The sequence below is a fragment of the Eulemur rufifrons genome, chromosome 30 (genome assembly GCF_041146395.1).
Source record: "Eulemur rufifrons isolate Redbay chromosome 30, OSU_ERuf_1, whole genome shotgun sequence".
Classification (NCBI taxonomy): Eukaryota; Metazoa; Chordata; class Mammalia; order Primates; family Lemuridae; genus Eulemur; species Eulemur rufifrons.
Genome location: NC_091012.1, coordinates 49631050 through 49654964, shown reverse-complemented (window position 1 = coordinate 49654964; position 23915 = coordinate 49631050). Strand labels below are relative to the sequence as shown.

The following is a 23915-nucleotide window of genomic DNA, read 5'->3' as shown; positions in this document are numbered from 1 at the left end:
TCTCCATTACTTTTCAACATAGTATTGGAAGTCCTTGCGAGAGCTATCAGGCAAGAGAGCAGAATCAAGGGAGTCCAAATAGGGAAGGAAGAGATCAAACTCTCACTTTTTGCTGATGATATGATGTTATATCTGGAAAACTCCCAGGATTCAACCAAGAGACTCCTGGAATTGATTAACGAATACAGCAAAGTCTCAGGCTACAAAATTAATATACACAAATCAGAGGCATTTATATATGCCAATAACAGTCAATCGGAAAACCAAATTAAAGACTCAATACCCTTCAAAATAGCAACAAAGAAAATAAAATATCTAGGTATATATCTAACTAAAGAGGTAAAGGACCTCTATAAGGAAAACTATGAAACACTGAGAAAAGAAATATCAGAACTTGCAAATAGATGGAAAAATATACCATGCTCGTGGATCGGAAGAATCAACATTGTTAAAATGTCTATACTACCCAAAGTGATCTACAGATTCAATGCAATCCCTATTAAATTACCAACATCATTCTTTACAGACATAGAGAAAATAATTATACACTTTGTATGGAATCAAAGAAGACCCCGTATAGCAAAAGCAATTTTAAGAAATAATTTTTAAAATAATATAAATAACAGCATTTATCAATGGAGCACCAACTATATGTGAGTCATAAGTACTTTACACGTAGTTCTTTAATGGGCACAATAATGCTATGGAGCACATAGGTACTATTATACTAATAGTTATAGATATGGAAATGAGATTTGGATAGTTTTGGTAACTAGCCCAAGGCTATTTAACCAATAACTGGACCTCAAAAATCAGCTTCAGAACTCTTTACTTTCATTGCCACAGCCCAATCCAAACTACCATCATCTCTCATCTGGACCACAAGAGTAGCACCCCAAGTACAGTCCCTGCTTTCACTGACAGTCCCTTAAATCTGCTCTCCATACAGCAGCCAGAGAAATCTTTTTAAAATATTAATCAGCTCATGGTATAACCACAATCATAATCCTTCTAATATTTCCTCTCATGGCCCTTATCAGAAAATCCAAATTCCTTACCAAGGTCCCACAAGGTCTTCCATGTTTGGGTCCCTGCCTCCCACCAGTCTCATCTTGCATCACCCTCTCCTCCCTGGCCACATTCCAGCCAGGCTAGTCTTCTTTCAGTGTTTCAAATGCATTAAATTCATTTCAGGGTCTTGTCATATGCTGTTTTCTCTGCATGGGATGCTCTTCTACTCTCAGGTGTCAGCTCAAATGTTACATGTCTGCAGATAAACTTTCCCTGATCTAATCTAAGTTAAAGCTGCCTTGTCATGGAGTCTCATAGCACCTACACCCTTCTTGTACTTAGAACATGGTAATCACACATTGGTATGGTTATTTGATTAATATTTGCCACGAATACTAGACTGTAAGCACCATAAGGGCAGGTGTCCTGTTTTGCTCACTGCTGTATCCCACCATCTAGACAGTGTTTGTCATATAGTAGGAACTCCAAATTTATTTGATGAATGAATAAATTAATGAATGAATAAGCACAAAATTTAAAACCCATGCCTGACTCCTGATCTCCAATGTTTAACCATATTGTCTTGATATAAAAGGGCCTAAAAAGCACCCCCTAATCTGGACCCATTTTAATACCTTTCCTGCCTTTTCTGACACTGCTATGAAAGGATAGTTTACACTTAACAGTTGCAAGATGAATTTTCCAAAATACATGTATTCGTATGTAAATGCCTGTATTTGCAAGCCGTTATATTCAAGTAGGATCAAATGTTGATAATGAGTGTTTTCTTTGCCAGCATTTAGATACATGCCATGTAATTGCAAAAATAACTAGTTAGACTTTCAGAAGGCAGTGTGCTCCTGAGAACAGAACAAAATGTTCAAGGGAATTAACCCCAAGATGGTAATTAAACCATGGAATCATCAACTGGAGAATGAGGCTGACACATTGTTCTGACTCTGGAACCTACAAGCACCGGCTATGGTTACTAGGACCAAAGATCAAAGGACATTGTGGGGGTGGGTACTGATCTATCTGAACCCAGGGAAGGTATGAACTGACTACTACCCCACACCCGCCCCACCATATCCATCCTCTATCTAATTCACTCCCCCCTCCCACATCTCCAGGCTAAACACAATAGCCAATCAAAGGGCAGAATCAGGAAGGTAGCTGCCTCTATGATGGGCTTTGAAGAATCCAAAATATCTACCCTTCCTAAGTTTACTCCATGAAAATAACTCTTGAGATCTTCTAGATATGTATGCATTTTCACTGGGTTAAGACTTTGTTCTTTGTGTGGAGGAAGTCATAAGCTAAAGCTGGAGTCCTCAATGTGGGAGAGGGGTGATGTTGCTCCCCAGGGGATTTTTGATGAGGTTTACAGGCATCTTGGATTTCACAACTAGGGGTGGGAGTGCCCCTGGCATCCAATGGGTAGAGGCCAGAGATGTTGCTAAACATCCTAAAATGCACAGGACAGCCCCCATAACAAAGAATTATCTAGCCCAAAGTGTCAATAGTGCCAAAGTTGAGAGACCCTGAACTGAACCATTTGCAAAGATTCATTTATTTTAATCCATTAACAACTCATACACGGGGCAGGTTCTTGTAGAAATGGGAGTTGGGATGAGTATATTTTGACTAGTCAGTCAGAATAGAAATTAGGAACAATAGTCTAATAGCGGTACCAGATAGTCTGGGAAAAACTTGGTGACCAGTTAAGACACTGCTCTCATAGTCTGAGAGAGAAGGAATGAGAGCATAAATTGAAGAGGAACAGGTGATAGATACTCTGCATGCTTTAGAGGCAGAATTGATGAAGCATTACAAAAGAATGGTATAGGGGAGTGAGGGAGAGGATGAAGGCAAAAATGACCCTCAAGACTCTAGCTTGGGTGCCTGGGACAAGAGCAATGCATTAGAAAAAAATGGACAAGAGGAGCAGACCCACGGGTGGAGAAATAACATGCTGAGTTTGTAATGCCTTGAAAGCCTCCAGGTGAGGCTGTTTTATGAGTAGTTAGAAAAGTGAATCTGAAGCTCAATGTGGCTGAAGCCATGTATATCTACTTGTACATCATCCGTGTGGAGGTAGTGAGATGAGATTCCCCTGCTTGGCTCATAGCAGAACCTCCATAAACATTTGTTGAATGAAAAAATAAAAACACATTTAAAGTAAGGAGAACAGAGTGCCAGGGACAAAATCTTTGAAGATATCTTCATTGAGGGGGGTGGACCAAGAGGAAACCAGAAAGGAGGAGTAAGACAGGTAGAGCCAGCAGAGTTTAGTACTCTGGAAACAGGAGAGAAGAGTTTCAAGGGGGAGAATTTGGCCAACAATATCAAATATTGCTCATCAGTAAAGTCAAATGATATCTGTGAATAGAGTAGGATTTGGCAGTGAGGAGTCATCATCACACTTGAGAGAAGAGTTCAGTAGAGTGATGGGAGCAGAAAATAGGTTGCAGAAGCTGAAGACTGCAAGGTCTTCATCATCCCATCAGTAGTGATGATGGTAAAGGAGTTAGAATGATAATTTATGGAGGTGGCAGGAACTTAGGGGAAAATGGAATCTTTTGGCAGATGTTTAGCCTGACAGGAGGAAGGCAGCATAGAGAGACTACAGATACAAACTTGAATAGCTAATAGATATTATGTATCTCCTAACTCCATCAATTGCATTTTTGGGCTTCCTGTAAAACTAAGTTGAGAACATGTGGAGTTGAAATGAGATGTATCAGGTAGCACTCAAGAGGCCCAATCGGTAAAATCACTTCAATTTAAAGAAGAGTTCTCTAGCCTTCAGAGCTGCCCCAAGTGAAGAAGTGAGTTCCCTTGTTACTGTAAGGATTCAAGAAGAGGGCAATATGAGCTCATGGGAGGTGGCTCCCTTATTGAATGAGAGATTGTACTAGGTCATTAGTTTCCAACCTTTTGGACTTCTCAGATTAGTAATATTTTAGGGGGGAAAAGGGTAAGTGGACGTAGATTGGTCCAGAGAGTTACCAACCTTTTAATGTTGCCATGTTAAGTGTATTAGTTTTCTATTTACTGCTGTAACAAATTACCATGAATTTAGTGGCTTAAAACAGCACATGTTTATTATCTTCTAGTTCTGTTCATCAGAAGTCTGGTACAGGTCTCATCAGGCTAAAATCAAGGTGTCAGCAGGGCTGTGTTTCTATCTGCATGCTCTAAGGGAGAACCCATTTTCTTGCCTTTTCCTACTTCTAGAGGCCACCCACATTCCTTAGCCTATGCCTCCCCTCCACCTTCAAAGCTACCAATGGCCAGGCAAGTCTTTTCCATGTTACATTACTCTGATACTGACTTTTGTTTTTTCTCTGTTTTCCACAATTAAGGAGCCTTGTGATTACATTAGGCCATCCAGATAACCCAGGATAATCACAATATTTTAGGGTCAATTGATTAGCAACCTTAATTCCATTTACAGCCTTAATTCCCCTTTACTCTGTAACCTAATTCACAGATTTGGGGGATTAAGACCTGGACATCTTTTGGGGAGCCATTATTTTGTCTACCAAATAGGAGATAGAAGTGTAAATATATAAATATATCTCCTATGTAGTAGATATCATCATCATTTATCAACATCATCATCATTTCAGAAGATAAAGGACTCTACATATAACATTAGAAAGTAGAAATAATATAGAAAAAAGGACTATCCTTCCTAAAAAATGAATAGCTGTCAACGTTACTCTAAGACACACACACATACACACACACACACACACACATTTATTTTACCAGACTGGACACTCCATTATAGGCCAACACCACAGCTTTAGAAAGGTCCCTCCCACCTCTAAGCTTCTTTAATCCATTGGGATTCACTGTACTGTGGAATTACCTAGAGAAACTTCTTGTGACATGCCTCTATAATCTCCTCATAGCTATATTTTTCTTCTTCCTGCTGGCTTCAAATGTGATCATTAAGTCAGCAAGAGACTTCAGTTTCCTTTTTTCCGCTTGGTTCAAAAGAGTATAAAAAGTGTTCTGTAAATGATATACAATATTGTTATTCTGATCTTTGGGGTAATCAAGTTGTTTGACATTTTTGTAATGATGCCTTTTGGAATATGGGTGGTGTAATTAGCTGCCACACTGTACATTAACAATACCTGTCCCAACCCTACAGACTTGGGGGCTATAAATAAAAGCATGACAGCTGGCTCCAGCCTTGCTTGTCACTCACCTTTGAAGGGAACGCAGCCAGGGAGCTACACTGGAGTCCCCAGGAATCTAGGATGTAGTCAAAAATGACATCTTCAACAAGAAGAATTTGGTATTTTGCTAGTGGGGAGAGATGGAGACAGACACTCTCAGGAAGCAGACAACCAAGCTATTTCATACTGAGAAGGTACAGAGGCCTCAGGTGGGGACAGCATTTTACCAGCACAAAGGCATTATATAGGGAGGGGAAGAGACAGAGGACAACAATGGCAACTTCTTGAGCCAAATTAGCAGTATTTCTTTCTTAACCCATTATTACCCAGAAGTAAGAATAGAAAAGAGCACTGAAGAAATGAATAGGGAAGGTAAAAGAGAAGAAAAGCTGTGCTACCTGGGGACTGTGTGAGACTGAGAGCAGTGCTTACTGTGAGGAGCATAATGTGATGGAGCTAACAGAGGCAAAGTATGCTAAAAAAAAAAAAGCTGCCATACTTCATATTTTACTCATTCATCTCATTTATTTTACTTTCCTCTCACTCATATATAAGTTCCAAGAAGATGGGATCTTCTTTCACTCGTATGTCTCCCAACACCTGTAACAGTGCCTGGCACATAGTAGATGCTCAATAAGGATTTGTTGAATGAATAAATAGCATTAATTGAGTATCTGTTATGTGCAAGGCACTGTTTCAGGTGCTGCCCATGAATGAACTCATTTTAACTTTCACAGCGATGCTGAGACAGGTACTATAATTATCCCAGTTTTACAGATGAAGAAACTGGATCCCAGACACAGAGATATTAAGTAGTTTAACTAATAAGTGATAGATACATGATTTCAACCTATGGTCTAACTCCAGAAACTGCCTGTGTAATAATGATACTATAATGAGGCTCAGAGAGGTTAAGTAACCTTCACAAAGTCATAGAGCTTATGCCTAATACAGCCATGAATGGAACCAAGGTCTGCCTGGCTCAAAAGCTGTTGCCCTTCCCTCTGCACTTCATGACTTCATAAGATTGCGGAGACAAATATTTCTTATATCACCATTTTACCAAAGACAGTCTTCTGAGATAAAGAAATGTGTATGGTTCATTAAGGATTCAGATGAAGGAAACAGACAACCCCCAAAAGAACCATAAGTCCCAAAAGATCACCAATCTGCCACTGGTTCTCATTGTTGGTATTTGGGGATGGAGGGAGCTGAGGGAAGCAGCCAGCAGATGAGTCATGGGAAAGCCCTGGTGGATCCATCTATGCTACCTTGGCCGAGAGCTAGGCATTAAAGATAAGTCACTTTCATGCCAGGCGAATCCTGACCCATGCTGCCCTAGATAGTTCCAGAGTATGGATGGTGAGGAGATGGTGATAAAGCATTTCTAAGAGACTGGTTCATAATTCATTGTATGACGTTGTACAAGACACTTCCTCTCTTTGTGTTGCGGTTTCTATATGATAGGGAGACATCAGATCAGTGGAACTCTGTTCAATCAGAAGAGCTCCATTTTGTCTCTTTTATATATCAGACTTTTCCACATAAAATTTCATTTGGAGAAAGGATTTCACCACTAAAAGCTATGCTTTCAAAACCACTGAATAAAAAAATCTTTAAGTTCCTTCTTGCTCAGACATTCTAAGAATCCAAAATCATAAACACTGTCCTGTGGGTCAGCTCAGTCTTCCATTTGGCCCTACTTTCTACAGCCAGGAATATGCCTGAGGATCCACTGTGAGAGGCCATTCACAGGTCCCCTGTGCCCCAGCTTCTTTCAGAGGCCATTAATCCTGTCCTCATATGGCAGTTATCTTCCCCATTGGGCTACTCCTCTATGGGCCTTCTACTTGTGTTACCTGTATGTGTTGGAGTGGATGGAGCAAGGGTAACAAGGCACAAGTGTCAGTATTTGCAGAATGGCTGCACCTCTGGTTTATATGAACGGAGTAGAATGTTTCCTGATTTCCTTCTAACACTCTTCTTGTTGATGTCCACCACCATGTGTCTGCCGTTTGGACCACAGTAGCATGTTATTCCCTGAGGATTGCCACTGATCTATAAATACTCCTGAGTCTCTTGCCTGAGTCACAACAAAAGCTGTATGCTTAGTTTGGAATTTTTTATTTTCAGTGGGTTTCCTCACATGGGTTCCTCATATATTTTTATAAGGTCTTCCTTTGTCTCATTTTGTTCATCATGATACACAGTCTTAAAGATTTCACCGGGTGTAACTTCCTGGATTCAAGTTATAAAGTTTTACCAAAGTCTAGGTTTCACATATGCAATATGATTCCTTTATTACAAAACTTTAAGATAAGAAAAATAATAATTTATTGTTTAGATGTGTGTTTGTGTATTTTTAAAAAGACCAAGGTAATGATTAATACAAAATTAAAGATAGTAGTTACTTGGAATGGGGGCAGGGGGTGGGGTGGGGTGGGGTGATGTCAAGACAGAGAAATGGAATAGAGGAGGAACACATAGGTAAAAATAAGTTACCAGTAATGTTATAGTTATTGGGATGGGTGATGGGTTTATGGGTGTTCACTGCAACCTAAATAAATAGATAAATGTAATAAATAAAATATGAAAGGTCCACATATGAACCAGTAATGATTGATTAATTCTGTACCCCTGAGTTCAAAAACAATGATTAGAAGAGCCATACTAGGTTTCTTTTCCATTAACTAGAATCTCACCACCATAATATACTTACTTTTATTCTCTGTTTCCTTCCAGTATGTAAAGGGCTTTTTGAAACTCAAAGTGGATCATAGCTGTAGATTTCCCTCTTTCTTAGTTTATTTTCCCCTCCAATTATTGCTCATAACCTAGTCAGGTTGGCATTCTCCTTGTTGAAAATATGTTGCATTTCCCCATGATGCTATTTTTGTATAAGATTCATGTATCTTCATCTTTCTCTTTCTAGTTGGTATGGATATGAGAATTACCAGCTACCCTCTGAATCATTTTGGTTGAAGGGTCATGATTGCTTCTTCCTGCCTTCCAGCCCCATGACCATTATTAGTAGGAACAGGTTCTTTCTAGGGTTGACAGATAAAACACAGGATACTGAGTTAAATTTGAATTTCAGATAAACAACAAATAATTTTTTAGTACATGTATGAATTTGAGGCATACTTATACTAAATAAATATTTATCTGAAATTCAAATTTAATGGAGATCTAATATTTTTATTTGTTAAATTCAGAAACCCTATCTCATGTGGGCCAATAATTACTCTTTAATGACATTATTGGACTTAAGTCCCAAGGAGTGTGAGTTTTGGAGTCAGAGAGATTCAGATTCAAATCCTGGCTCCTTGGCTTAATAGCTAGAACACTTTGTCTCATAATTCTTATCTATTAAATAGGAATACTAGCAGTACCTCATAAAGTTGATGGAATATTAAATGAGAAAATATTTGTATAGTACTTAGTGCTGTGCCTGGGTAAGTACTATTATCATTATTATTGGCTATTATTATTGTTAGTTTTATAAGAAACATTATGTGCGATACACAAGATTAGACATCTGGTACTGCAGAGCTCTCTATTTACAGGATTAATTTTGAGAGGGGGACTTTTCTTAGTATCTCCTCTGCTGACGACCAAAATATCCCTTTTGTTTCTTAGTACTGTACTCCCTTTGGCTGCCTGTCATGAAGTACCCCAGGTTCATTTTCTAGTTGGATTTTTCTTTTTAATGTAATGACCTTTTCTGTACATATGTTTGGGGGTCACTTAGAATTACTCAAGTTGGAGGCTATTGTGTCCCAGGCTGGAGATGGTTGAGTGACTGTTAATCACCTTTGAAATGCTACCCTCAAGCCAATAACTAATAAGTTTGGCTGATAAAAGAGAACATTCCTAATCAACATAAAATTAAATACAATACATGGAAAGCAAGATACCACATCCACTGAGAACTCTCTATCTCTCACAACAGAGTCAAGAAATGAATTAAATTGATTTTTCCACTTTCTTTCATCCTACTTTCAATGCCTGCCTTCCTTTTGATGCCCAATGCCTTCACTGTTTCTCCTATCAGGAAGGACTCCAGATACATTCTCTTCTCTGACCCACCCATCCCCATCAAAACTTACCCGTCTGCTTTCCCACTCATCTTGGCATCTAATCATATATATTAATTTATCTTACCATGATAAAGGTTAAGAAAGGTTCTATTTTGCTCTCCCAAGCCACAGACTTTTATTTAATACCATAAGCCTGAAGAAGTGAGCCTTAACAGTGGTATTTAGGGTTTTCTAGCAAATAAGGGAGACCATGCAAGACCCCTTAAATCACATCACATTATGCCTGTTATGTCTGCCTTGCATGAATGGAAGGAAGCAGTGGTGCAGATAATCTAAAGATCATTTCCACTTGGTTTGGGAATGCACCACACGGTGTTGTTGTAGCGGATTTGCTCTGCTAATTATGTTCTACTGAAGCTAATATTGAAATTGGTTCACATTCTTTAATCTCATCTGGGCCAGAAGACAGAAGAGGCCATGGTGTGACCCACTTTGAAATGAAGGAAAGCTGACAACAACTATGAGGGGAACACGAAAGTTCTACATGTGGGCTAACAGAGTCTACAAAATAAATGCAGAAGGATCAAGATAGAACTTTGCCAATTACACATGGGCAGAATAGGAAGCCACCTACCCCCTGTGACTCAATGGACACTTAAAGCCAGTCTTTCCATGGCCTGCCCAGAATCTTAAATCCTCTAAATTAGTAGCCTACATTAAGGGTCTTAATCATAACATAAGTTGTTAAGGCATTATGTAACCTAGGAAAAGTAACACATTTCCTAGCAGACACATTCGTAATCAGTCTGACTAAATCCTCAGTCATTATTGTCACCTAGGAGAAAAAGCAATGAAGGAGTGGGACACAAGACAGTTGTACCTTGATGGGAGTGTGGGTACACTAAGAGTCCCCAGGGAAGCTATAGTGGGAGTACAGAAGCACCAAGTGCCTTAGAGGTGAGCTGGGAGGGTGACTGAAAGAGGGTAAGACAACCTTCACCTCTATCCTTCCCATGTTTTCTCAGTTTTCTGTTCATGGTAGACATAGAGAATATGTAACTGTATCGAATAAATTCTTCCGTTTCTTACCCTTCTCCTGCTGGGCAACTGAGTTTTCAAGAGCTTCTAGAGATTTTCTGAGATCTTGGTTTTCTTTTGAGGCATGTAATTTAGAGCCTAACTGTGCGTTGTATTTCCAACCCTACAAGCTGCAGCAAAGGGACCATGAAGCTATTGAAATTTCTTTCTCCTTTTCTCATTGCAGTCTGCTCCCAGTTCTCGAGAGGGGTGTATGCCATCTTTGGATTCTATGACCAGATGTCAATGAACACCCTGACCTCTTTCTGTGGGGCCCTGCATACGTCCTTTGTCACACCCAGCTTCCCCACTGATGCAGATGTGCAGTTTGTCATCCAGATGCGCCCAGCCTTGAAGGGTGCGATTCTGAGTCTTCTGGGTCACTACAAGTGGGAGAAGTTTGTGTACCTCTACGACACAGAACGAGGTAAGAAGAGGCATCTGCTCACCTCTTTGAATATTCATGTAATAGTGGTTAATAGCTATGTTCAACCTTCCTCAACTCATGTGCCCTTTTCTTCCAACAAATATAATCTAGTCCTCTATTTAAATTGTATTTAATATTCAAAATAAATCAAAGGTTAAAACCAAAAATATCAAAGCAATGGTAATTTTAGAATCTAATTTTTTAAGCTGTAGAAGTCCTCCCTGAAAAGTGGTTTGGGACACCCTTTTGGTTGAGTCACTGTTGCTGAAAAAGAACACCTCCCCCAAAATACATTATCTGGTCTAAAATACACAAAGTAAAAGCAGCTTAGTCTAAGGTAGAAAGAAGCCTAAACTGAAAAGTTTTATAAAAATAATCCTGTCAGAGACTATGGTCATCCCTGTTTCATAGATGAGATAACTGAAGCCCAAAGAGGAAATGTGCCTTTTCACACAGCAGTTTAACCACAGAAGTGGGACTGGTGACAATGTTGTCTGCTTCCAGGGCTTATTCTGCCAGATAACATTAGGTCTTCAGCTTACAGGGCCTCCACAATTACCAGATAGAAATAATGAATGAAGACTGGCTAAACTGGGCTTTGGAGTTGGATGGTTTTCCTAACAATGAGATAATGTATTGAGGACACATTCTATTGAAACAGTCTGAGAAATGAAGAGTCTGATATTACATAGTATACAGTAAGGTGTATTAATTAATTAGCTAATTTATACACACCAAAATTCACCTAAATGGACTCCTCCAAATCCCAGTTATCTTTGAGGGGTTCCTCAGTAAAACCAAGGGATCCTATCACCATGATATTCCAGAAGACAATGGTACTTTCTCAGTCATTTACCTGTAACTCTACCTATAGGCTGAGGATGGTTCTGTCTGACTCAGGGCTTTCAGACTCAGAGAAGGAAGGAGCAAATGGAAGGCCTGTCTGCCTAAGGGATACCTGGGGAAGAGATCCTTCTAGGTAACTTACCTTGAAGAGCCATTTTGCTCTTGGGAATCCAGAGCACTCTTCACTTTACTCTCCCTTTGCTGCACCATCAAGTCCTATTAGGAAATACTTAGGCCTGTTTTTCCAAAATATCAACAAATTTCATGAACCTAAAGCAGGACACCAGAGTTCTAGTCTAAGCTCTCTGACCTTGACCAATTTACTGAAACTCTCTTGGCCTTGATTTCCTCACCTCTTCCTGTCCCTTCTTAATGTAATATTCCATGATTCTGTGATTTTCTGAGATATTATGACAGACAAAGGACACTTTGTATCTTTGCTACCAACCCTAACTTATACATTATCAGCTAAGTATTCGACCGATTCTATAAGCCATTATCAACCCCGCAATGATATGTTCCAATCCTGTGAAAGATACATATATAATATGGTTCCAGTAGGGAGCAGACAGAAAAGGATATTCATGAAACAACTCATAAATAATATAAAACAATATCAAATTAAGTGCTACACTATAGACTCTGATTGCTTTAAGAATTGTAAAAAGGTGGTACTCCAAAAAAGTAGAGTTTTCAGAGAAGGCTTGCTAGAGGAGCTAGCCTTGAAGGATAGGTAAGTTTTGGATTACAAGAAAGGAGAGAAATGGGGATTTGGAGAGGGGAAAAGAGCACAAACAAAGGGCAATGTCAGGAAGGAGCACTGTGTGTTCAGGCAGAGCCTCATCTGACCAGGGTAACCAAAATAGTTTGAATGTTCTAATTCACAATTTGCTAAATTTTAATGCATTTCATTTTGTCCAAACATCGAGGATGAATTAGCCTATTTCCATGTACTGCATACAGTGTAATCTAGTGCACAGCAATCTCATTTTCAGAACTGATGTTCATAAATCAGGCAGCTTCTCTCCTGAAACTTTTTAAACACTAAATATAAGTTCTACTAATACTATAACCTCCCATTTATTCAAAAGCAGAAGACACAATTAATGAATTTTCTCCCCATCTCCTGTGACCCTTCTCTGCTCATTAGCTCTCTATTAGAGGAAAGGAAGAAAAAGCCCATCTGTCTATTTCTTATCTCTGCATCTTTTCTCACATCTTCTCACTAAACAGTTTTGACTTGGTCTTGGAGCCAAAAGAAACCTTTCTGAATCATGTAAGTTCATATTTTTTTCCTTTGTAGACATTCAGCTGGTGGGACTAATCTACTCTGCTTAAGAGGTACTTTTCATAAACTTTTACACTAATTTCCTCCTTGGAAAGGCTTCTCAAAACACCATACCAGGATTATATTCCAAAATCTTCAGTGACTTTCTATTACCTAATTTGAAAAAAAAAAAAAGTGGTCTATTCTTCAAGACTCAATTGACATGATTATGCCTCAACCAACTAACAAATCTGTTTTCCTTATGCTACCTATAAATGGAGGGTTCCTCCACTATAGACAGCTCCCATTGACCACTGTTGTCCAAACGTGCCAGAACCACACCTGCCTCGGCAACTTCACTACTTCTTCTACCTGGAATTCTCTCCTTCATCTTGATTATGAGAATCATGCCCATCCTTCCATATTTCAAAATCCACCTCAATCTCTACCTCCCCAAGCTAGCCTTTATTGACCACTCCAACTCACAGTGATGTGATTCATTCACTAATTCATTCAATAGATGCTAAGGTTATAGTGATAAACAAGATAGATATGGTCCCTGCCATTATAAAGCTTACATTCTAATGAGGGAGATAGGTAAAAGTCAAGTAAACCAACAAATAAGATCATTGCACATTTAAATAAAGTACTACAAAGGAAACAAAGATACAGATAATAATGGATAAGGCCTAATTTGAAAAGGATGTTCAGTGACAGCCTCATTGAGAAGGGGCATTAAAGCTGAGAACTAAATGATTAGAAGGAGGCAACCATGTGAAGAGTAGAAGGAAAGAGTTCCAAGTAGTGGAAACAGCAAGTGCAAAGGACTTGTGGCATGTTTGAGGAAATAAAAGAAGATCAGTGTGGCTAAAGAGTAACAAGTAGGTGGAAAGTTGCCCAACAGGAGGCTGTAGAAGTAGACCGGAGCCAGATTATAGCCATGGAGTATAAATAGGAGCCATGGTAAGGGGTATGGATTTAATTCTAACTGCAGTGGGAAGTCACTGGAGGATTCTGAGCAAGGGAGTCACATGATCTAAGTTTCTGTAGAGAATGGAGTGTGGTGCAAGAGTGAAAGAAAGGAAATCAATTCAAAGGCCATTGTAGTCATCCAGGTGAGAGATGATGCCAGCTTAGACTAGGCTGGAGATGGAGAAAAGGGGATGGAGTTGAAATATACTTTGGAGACAGAATCAACAGAACTTGGGGACGGATTGACTGTGGGATGTGAGGGAGAGGAAGGATTCATGGATGACTACTGAGCTTTTGGCTTGAGAGACTAAGTAAGATGGTTCTGCCATTTTCTGAGGTGACTGGGCAAGAGGAGAGCCAGTTTTAAGGAACAGAGATCTTCCCTTCCTCTAAACACCCACAGAACCATTTTGTCCGTGTCATTCACTAGGCACTGAGCATAACTGCTTTCTGTTGTTGTGTCACTGGGTCTGCTCTATATCCTCCCAAGTCCTTCTCTTGAGTGTGATAACAAACAATTGGTTAGCCCATAGACTTATACTTTGTGCCTCCCCTGCTACATAGCACAGACCTATATACATACTTAGTGTTTTCCAGCCTCCATTACTGATTCATCAAGAATAAGCCCATGTCTGTTTTTCAATGCTGGGCTGAAATGAGAGAGAGAGAGAGAGAGAGAGAGGAGGGAGGATGGGAATGGAAGGGTAGAGAGAAAGAAGAAAGGAAGGAAGGAATAAAGGAAGGAAGGGAGGAAAAAAGGAAGGAAAAGAAAACCTAATTTATAAATCAAACTATTTGGCACAATTCTTTAAAGTATTCAGTAAAGTATTTATTTTGTATTTTCTCATGTTCTTCAATGATCATCTGCTGCTTCAGTAATAAAAATTATGGGGAGAAATTACAATAGCAAAGCGTAATTTTGGAATATTTTAAATTACATAAGAGTGATGGAAGACAAAGACAGAAGGGAGCACCTATAATTACATTCAAATAAACTAAATGTACAAATGATGTGATTCCACTGTACAAGGGCAGAGATGAATGAGGAGCTGAGAAATGGGTTAAATATTTGAGGTCATTTAAAATATTTGTAGCACACCCCAGATAATATTTCCTCTGGAATTATGAAACATTGAGTGTATTTCAGGGTTTTGTTGGCTTTGCTTTGATTACCGTCTGCAGAGAAAGGTTTGGTTTGGGGTTTGCAGGTCATCACTTTACTTGGTTTCTAAAATACCACCTTGGCTCATTAATACAAAGTTGAAAATTATGTTCTTGGTGTCATGTACATAAAAGGTCAGTTTTGGGAAAAATTATGAGGTTGACTAAATGTGTTATCTGCACCCTCTGTACCCTCTCCTCTTTATTGACATCCCTTTTCCTTATTTAACCAGAACTCCTCAGTATGGCACATGTCTACACCTGCCCTCCCTGGCAGGAGCAAAACCTTAACATCTCTGTCCCAACCTGCCTCTACATCTCCATTAAAAACTTCCCTGTCCTGCATTTTGTTCCCACTGATTAATAGTCTTTCTCTCCTAGTGACAATAACTCAGCTGACCAACTTATTCATGCAAATTTATCTATGGCTATTAGTGACTTGATGTGTTAGTGCATCCAAGGAAGAAGATATTCCTATTAATGCAAAGGCCTTTTGCGGACATAGAACCCTAATCCAAAGTGTAATTTTCTAATTCTAAGATCCCAGGCATCACGAGTCCAGTTTGGGAGGTCCTTTGCCCATATACCTTCCTATATAGGAAGTCCTAAAACCATGCTAGGGAGGTGGCCACCTCTTCTAGTTATTAGATCTATCTTTTGGGTGCAAGTGACCTAGTTCTGTGTGGTGCTAACATTTCCCCCAGAACAGCGACATACTTGAGAACTGCAGCCAGACTCTCTCGTGCACCTGACAACTCTCCTTGGCTTCAATGGGCACAGCCCACAGAGATGAAAGAATCCGGCCCAGCTGTGGCTCTCAGCTTAGATAATGAGATAATAGCTCTGGGTGCCCTTTGAGGCAACTAGTCCCTACCTTCTTGCTAGTGTTCAATAAACTCCTGCTGTCTCCCATTCTCAACCTGAAACTCCCTACTCAGTTCCCAAGTAACTCTCTGGACGTCAACAGCCTTCTAACAGACCTTTCTATTTTCTCTCTAAGGTTGTGGCAGGAACATGGGCAGTTGTAACAATTATCCCGTCAGTCAACAAGCAATTATTGGGCTTTCCCCAGTGCTGGCTTGTGCTAGGCCACTGGAAGTATTTAAAAGAAGCAAAAATTAGGTTCTGCCTTTGAGGAGTTGACAATCCTGTTACGGAAATAGTGATTTATCTAAGCAGTCTGGAAAAAAATAATTTTTAACCCAACTGTTCCCACATCCACCAACGATATTTGCATTCATTAGAGCAGACACCTTGTGAAAAGATTAAAGTGTTGTCAGATAGCTAGGAAAGGTCCTGAAGGGCTTAAGAGATTCCCCAAGATAAAGAGAAAAGGCCCTTTCCCCAGAGGACTATGCATTTTCTCAACTGGCTGGATTTGAACCCTACTGAGAGACAAGCAAAACTTCAATTGCTCACACCTTTCTGCATGTATTATTCACCACCTCATTACATAGCTTAGCCTCATCCTTTCCACCCAGTTCTACTTTCCTAGATAAAGCACAAAATCAGTCTCTCTCTCTTCCTTCTCTTTCCTTCTCCCTCTCCTCTTCTCTCCTTTCCTCCTTTCTTCTCTCCTTACTTCCTCCTCTTCCTCGCTCTTTCTCCTCACAAATACACATACACACATCCCAATACCAATCAATGGCACAAGTCAACAAATTGCTGTTATTGTCATCATTTTATTATCTTATTTTGATAAGAGCAACTGCCATTTCTTAAGCACTTATGTACTAGGCCCTGAGCTTCTGGATTATCATATTTGATCCTCATAGCATCCCTACGTATTTACAACCCAGGAAACCGAGGCATAAAATGTTTAAATGATGGTTCTTAGGGTCACACAGCTACAAAGTAATGAAACCAGATTTCAACTCAGGTCTGTCACATTCCAGAGACTATGTGCTGTTCACTGGCTGACATACTGCCTCCTACACTCTTAAAATTTGAGCACAGCTATTACCTCTTCCCTTAGTATTCCCTTCAGCCAGTCTTCAAGGACCTGGTACTCAGACCCTCCCTATCCTAGTTGTCTTCCTGTGGATGCAATCCAGTTGCTGATTTCATTCTTAAAGTATAGTGTCCACAAATGAATACAATATCTTGCGGTATCAGAGTACCAGGCATCCAGATAGGCAGGAGGTCAAAAATCTAGGTTAATGGGCAGATGAGTTGCAAAGGTGAAGGCAGAGTTCTAAATGCAGGCAGAAGGTAGGTTTGCTCAGGGTGCACACCAGTGGAGTGCTGCTGTGCTCAGGACCTGACTCTGCGGTGAAGGGAACTCATATATTCCTCTCTGGGGCACAGACCATTCCCAGAGCACAGAAAGACATAAACCTGCAGGTCCTCATTGCTAAGGGGGTATTTCTGATTGGAGAAGAAGAAAGCAGGGAGTGACAGGTCACTATCATGAGCTTCTTTAAAGTTCCTGCCAAGTACTTTAAAGAAAGTATCAGGTATCAGGTATCTCAATTAAAAAAATAAAACAGACTACAGTGGGGTTTTTTTCCCTCCTCCACTTTAAGAACTAATTAAAGGATGTGCGAAGGAAACAGATGGCTCCAATTCTAGTCATGTCCATTTGCCTTCTGGGAAAAGTGAAGTCAAGAGAGTTTTATTGAAATTCAAGCTACTTTTTACATCTGAATAAATTAGGAAGGCCCAGAGAGTACATTATCCTGTGAGAGACAGATACTAAATTCCCCCGTTTGAGCAGCAATAATCGGGGTTGACAGTACCTGAGACATTTAGTAGTTTCTGCAGCCTGCCTAATCTATTGTGATGAGTCTTCAACTTTGAGAGCATCTTGAGAGCCTGCGCAATAATAGTGAATGACTATTTGGACTGGATTGTGAATAAAAGACAGTACATGTGTCTATAATGAGAATTTCATTGAAAATGAAAATACCAAAACTGTCATATTTTTTAATACTTCGATTTGCACATCCTTGACTGCTTTGGGGCATAAGAAGAGAAAGTGCCGAGCAATTTGTTGTCAGCTCTTGAAATAAATTATTTAAACACTTCCTCTCCACAAAGGTTATTAGCTTAGTAGCTCATTCCTTGGGTTGGACCATCAGTAGGGGAAAAAAAATCACAAGACATTAAACCACCCTTTCAAACACTGAATATTAGTTACTGTGGAAATTGTTCTTTCAGTAGCTTAACATATTTTGCTGTAGCTCTCCAGTGCTGCAGATTAGACTGCAGCGACTATTAATAAATACTGTCATATTTTACAGCTGTCATGCAAAGCTGAAAAAAGGCTTCGCTGTGATTAGATCCTGTTTACTGTAATATTTCCAGCTCAGACTCAGAAAGGCAGTTTTCCTATAAAGGTATTTTCCATAAGTAGAATATTTCTCCATCGAATGACATGACTAATTTTAATGTATGGTTAACTCCTTGGTGGCAGTGAATTTGAGGTTGAATTGACTTCACAGCCAGATACATTCCTCTCCAGAGACACATTAAGCTAAAATGTCAAATTTTCTCTCTTGAGTTGTCCTTCATATGTAGAGATGGTGCTACTGTCAGGAGATGTGCTTTGAGTAACCCCTCCTCAGCCCCCATCAAGGACAAATCTGTGCTAGTTTATCTAACTTCTTTTACCCTGTCCCTCTTGTGACCGATAGCATTGTTTGCAAGACAGCTGGTCAGAATTTAGGGTAGGAATGTTACTTCAGTGGGCTAGCTAAAAATTCTGCTTCCTGAGCTAAAATGTCATCGTGTGAGCAAAAGAAATAGATCTCTAGCCCCCCTGCCATGCATTAGCTGTTTGAAATGGTATTCGCATCTCTGATAAAAGGAGGTGACAGCTGGCAGAGTTGCTTTTGCTCTGACCTTCCATTGCTTTTTATCAAGCTCCTTGAGGAATTAACCCTTACTAAGCTGAATATAGTTTTTAATGAATGGGTAGTCCTTACAGCTTTAAGGGTTAGCTGGAGTGTTCTATAAATTCAGGGTTTGGGCCTGAGAGGTCATTGAAAAGGTTCTTCTAAACGTTCCTTGGGGAAGGGACAGAGTGATGTAGACCTGCAACTGTGACTTTGAGGTAGATTTGTCCCTTAGAGCCCTTTAGACAATTAAAGCCAAGGCAGGGTTGTTGTGGGAGTTAAACAAGAGAATGCATATAAAGCCTTTAGCACCAAGCTGAACACTGTAATGTGCTTAATGAATTTTAGCTCTTATTATTTTATTGCCATTATAGAATAGTGGTCCACAATAGGGAAGGAGTATAATTTTCCCCCCTCTGGGGCCATTTGGCAATGTCGAGAGACATTTTGGTAGTGGGTAGAGGCCAGGAATGCTGCTACACATCCCACAATGCACAAGGCAATATCCTCCTCCCACAACAAAGAATTATTTGGCCCAAAATGTCAATAGTGCCAAGGAAGCTGCAGATCAAAGGAATGATTGCAGGAACTCCTCAAGAGGTTGTCAGTGAACCAAGCTAGCATTTACTGAGTGTCCCTTACTGTGCCTAGATCGGTATTAACAGCTATGTTCATTCAATAAGAGGTAGAGCCTTTGGCTCTAAAGAACTTACATTGTGGCCCAAGAGATGGGCTAAGATTAATGCACGTGAAGCAAAGATTAGTATGAAACAGCATAAAGCAAGGGCTAGATTGTGTGGTACAGATTTGAAGTACTGTGGGAGTCCAAAGAAGAGAGTTCATGATAGGCAGGCTGGACTAGTCAGGGAAGGCTTCATGGAAGAAGGCATAAATATTTCTGAGCCCACCACACAACTGCCTCCACTAGTCATGACCTTGCTTTGATTGCTAAGGCCAGGTTGATATCTGGAACCAAAACAACATGGCATTCCCATCAATGCTCCCAAACATCAGAGCTCAGGGCAAGAAACACAATTAAAAGAAAAACCAAAACAGGAACAATGTTCCTTTTACTAAATGGAAAGCAATTACAGGGCTGTTGAAAATAGGCAGCAAACAAAAGGAGGGAGGGAAATACTGGCAAAATTCCATTTTCCCAACTAATCCTGTAGCAAAAGTGCAATTTGCAACAAAGTCAACAGTGCTCTCTCCCTCTCTCTTGCAGTCAAATACATTGTTTGGCATCAACATGGCTACACATGATGCCTTAGCCAAAAACTATATGGAAGCTAGAAAGACAGAATATGGATTGGGGGGGAGAGAGGGGCAGAGGTTAAGGTGGAACACAGCTCACTCCACCCCTCACTGCCACCACAGTCTCTGTGGAGAACCTTCGTTCAGGGGAATGGGGGACACAAATAAAGACTACTGCACTCCCTGTCTTCCTGGATCCTTTCCAATCAATAAGTTGCCAGTGTCAGCTGCTGTCCTGCTTTGTCGACTCCAAAATTATCTGATTAATTCTCTGGTGCTAACTGCCTCAGCGGGCTTTCTCGGCAGTAGAACGGAGGCTAATTAAGATCATGTCAGGCAAAGAGGCTGACAGGTTATGTTCCAGGGCCACACTGAAGTTTTAGAGGGTGTTTCAACTCCACTGCAGGCAGGCAGTGCTTGGCTAGGCACTGATTCCATAGCAGGTCTCCCATTTATTTCCACCGGTTCCTGCATCAGTGGATCTCCATTTTGTGAAGGATTTACATCCTTCTCCTTGGGGTAATTAGCTGCTACCGTGTAGCTTTCAATTGCATTACTTGGGCTCCCTTTCATTTGAATTTTTAATATGCTTGTAAACAAAGCTAACAGTTAATGGGGTTATTTTCCCTCCTAAATCACAGGTATGTGTGTCTGAGTGTGTGTGTTCTTGTATGGCTTGTCACCATATAGCCCACAGAGGTGAGTTTAGGACAAATAAAGGAAGCTCTACTTTTCACAGCAGGTAGAAAATGGAGGAAACATATGGAACTCATTACACCAAGTGGTGGATTAGACTGAAAATATAAATAGCTTTCCCCTCCACCCCAAATAAAGGCTTAGATGAATTCATGGATCACAGACCCACAGTGAGTTATTAAGGGAAACAGAGGTGTTTGGAGATTTTTCTAAACTGAAGTTGACACAAATTGCCCAAGTATATTTTTGAGGCTGTATTTATCTTCTCATAGGCAAATGGTCACACAGAGTACTAGCATTCTATTCCCCAGGTTTTTAAAGATAATCTCCAGGGTCCACCAAGCAGCTAGGAGGTGGGGAGAAATGCTCAGAAATAGAGGAAAGTTCTCCAGGGCCATTCTGTATAGTTTCATATAGTCAGAATCTATAACCATTGTCAAAGATAAACAAAGTCAAATGCTAGTTAAAGAGCTAAGGACAACTTTAATCAGTAATATACTATTGCAATAGGGAAACAGGTTCAACCATAATCTGAACTTGCCTCCAATTTGTACAAAGGGGACTGAGCATTTTAAAGGGAGAATGAGAGAACAGGGTTGGGGGTGAGAAGGGGCTCAGTAGAGTCAGGAAAGTGAAAAATTACAAAAAGCAGGAAGAGGGTATTGGTCTGTGTGAAACTCGTCTGAGTTTGTTAACTGGTGATTATTGAAGGCTGGGAGACAGGGGACCTATATTCAAGTATTGGGAGGAAGAAACAATAAATTCTTTTGGCAGCCTTGAGTTTTCTCAGACAGGTACTTTAAAGGAGGCTAGGGTCATCCTACAGATGTAGCCTTAAGATGTCAGAAAGTATGTTAGTGTTTTGTTCAAGGCTTTATAGGCCAAGGTTGAGGCCTTATTGAGAAGAGGGCTCAGAGTAGCCCTGGCGAGAGTTTGATCAAGGAGAGAATCTTTGTCATCACACATCAAGAACACCTTGTTGTGAGAGATGAATGGTCTAGTTAAGGGTGTTGAAGAAAATCATCATCAAACCAGAACCTCAGTTTCAGGCCCAGCTCTGCCACTAAGTAGCTGTGTGATCCTGAGCAAGTCAAGTAGCTTTTCTGCTCCTCAGATTACACATCTGTAAAATGAGGGAGTGGACGCCATCATTCGGCAACTAACAATTACTGAGTGCAAGAATTGTGTGCCAAGGGCATTATTAGGGTTATGGAAGTAAATAAAACAGAGTGCCTCCCCTTAATAAGCACACACTTCAGAAGGGCAGCAGAGACATGTAAATAAATAAAATCAAGAGTTATTCTTTTTGGTTCTAAAGTTCTGTGGACAATTATAGCATTTCCATTTATATTTAACAGTTGATCCTTGAGCAATTTAGCGGTTAGGGGTGCCAACCACCCCTTGCGCAGTCAAAACTCCACGCATAACTTTGACTTCCCAAAAACTTAACTAATAGCCTACTGTTGACCAGAACATAAACAGTCGATTCACACATATTTTGTGTATGTATTATATACTGTATTCTTAAAGTAAATGAGAGAAAAGAAAATGTTATTAAGAAATTCATAAGGAAGAGAAAATATATTTACTATTCATTAAGTGGAAACAGATCCTTACAAAGGTCTTCATCCCCATGGTATTCACATTAAGTAGGCTGAGGAGGAGGAGAAGGAGGGGTTGGTCTTAATGTCTCAGGGGTGGCAGAGGTGGAAGAAAATCCACACATAAGTGCACAGTTCAAACCCATGTTGTTCAAGGGTCAAGTGTATAATGAAACTAGGACTCCTTTTCAAATGACTACTCTTACAGAGGGTTATAGAGACACAAATAACCACCCACATTGGCTTTGTAAATTAGCCAGAGACCCTCAGCACACTCACAGGTTTCCTTCTTGCTCATCTCTTAGTGCTCAGCCCCTAACCTTTCTAGGACCCTGGTAGGTAGGGGAGAAAAAGAAATGATGTCTAGTTGGTAGATTAGGATGTCCCAGTAGATCTTAAAACCCTTCTTGGTAGACCTCCAAGCCAGGGACTGCTATAACACACTTCTAACAAGTTTTCTTCTAACAAGGTTTACTGGGATTCTCAACAGTGGACTCCCCTTCACTCAAGGCGTTTACCACCAGCAACCTTGAAGGTCTTAAAATATTGCCCTACACAGTCATTTGCAATCTCCAGGATTCCCTAAAATGGAAAGAATATTTCCTACAAAAGATGATATGAATTTTTTAGGACAAAAGATAAAGCAGTTGTGCTTCTTGAGTATATCCAATGTCTCTAATGATTCAAAATGCTTCTCTAGGCAAAACAGTTACATTTTCAAGTGGGCTTTCCAGCAGCCCCAACCTCTCTCCCCAGTTCTAGAGCCATATGTTTAGTTTCCCCCTAGAACCTTTACCTTGATGCCCTAACTGAACCTCAAACTCAACATTCTGAACTCTGAATTTATTCATCTTTTTCAGAAAACTTTCACTTCCACCTATGTTCCCAGGCTCAACAAATGAATGGCACTGCCCTGTTGTCCGAAGCAGAAACCTCATCTTCCCTCTTCATCATCCTTCACATCCCATCACTAAAGACCCTCTTCTACATTCCCACTACCACTGACTCAAGCTCAGGCTCCCATCACCTCCTGCACCATCCTTATACCTGATCTTACCCCATCTACCACTGCCAAACAGCAATCTTTCCATCATGGCACTCCCCTGCCTATAAGTTCTCAGCAATGTCCTGGTTACTCTAAGCTTGTCAGCATGACACACAAGGCTATTCGTGATCCAACTAAACTACAATCCACTATCCCAGCCTCATCTCTGTTCATGCTTTACCCATTAGTGCTCTGTGCTGTAGCCATCTGGAACCATGCTCCTTTCAATATGCCACATAGACCATGACCTTTTTTTGCCTCCGTTCCTTTGCACATACTGTTCCTTCTTTCTAGCACTCAGCCCCGTCTCTCCACTCCCCCTCTCTCACACACTCTATCTGGTAAATTACATATTCTTCAAAATTCTGCTCAAATATTTGTTTCCCCAGGCCTAGATCTACCCCCACAACCCCGCCCTGTGTCTTCATAGTACTTTACACAGCATTGATCATACAGTATTATTATTATTATCTGCTTATGTATTCATCT

General features: G+C 40.2%; 1 protein-coding gene across 2 annotated transcripts in view; it reads left to right on the top strand.

Moving 5' to 3' along the window:
- Positions 1–23915, top strand: part of GRIA3 (glutamate ionotropic receptor AMPA type subunit 3) — a 289966-nt gene that overhangs the window by 61298 nt on the left and 204753 nt on the right. For both annotated transcript variants that reach the window (XM_069464373.1, XM_069464374.1), the window contains exon 3: positions 10509–10748. In XM_069464373.1, coding sequence (XP_069320474.1) covers positions 10509–10748 — 240 coding nt within the window. The remainder of the gene's footprint in view (positions 1–10508; positions 10749–23915) is intronic.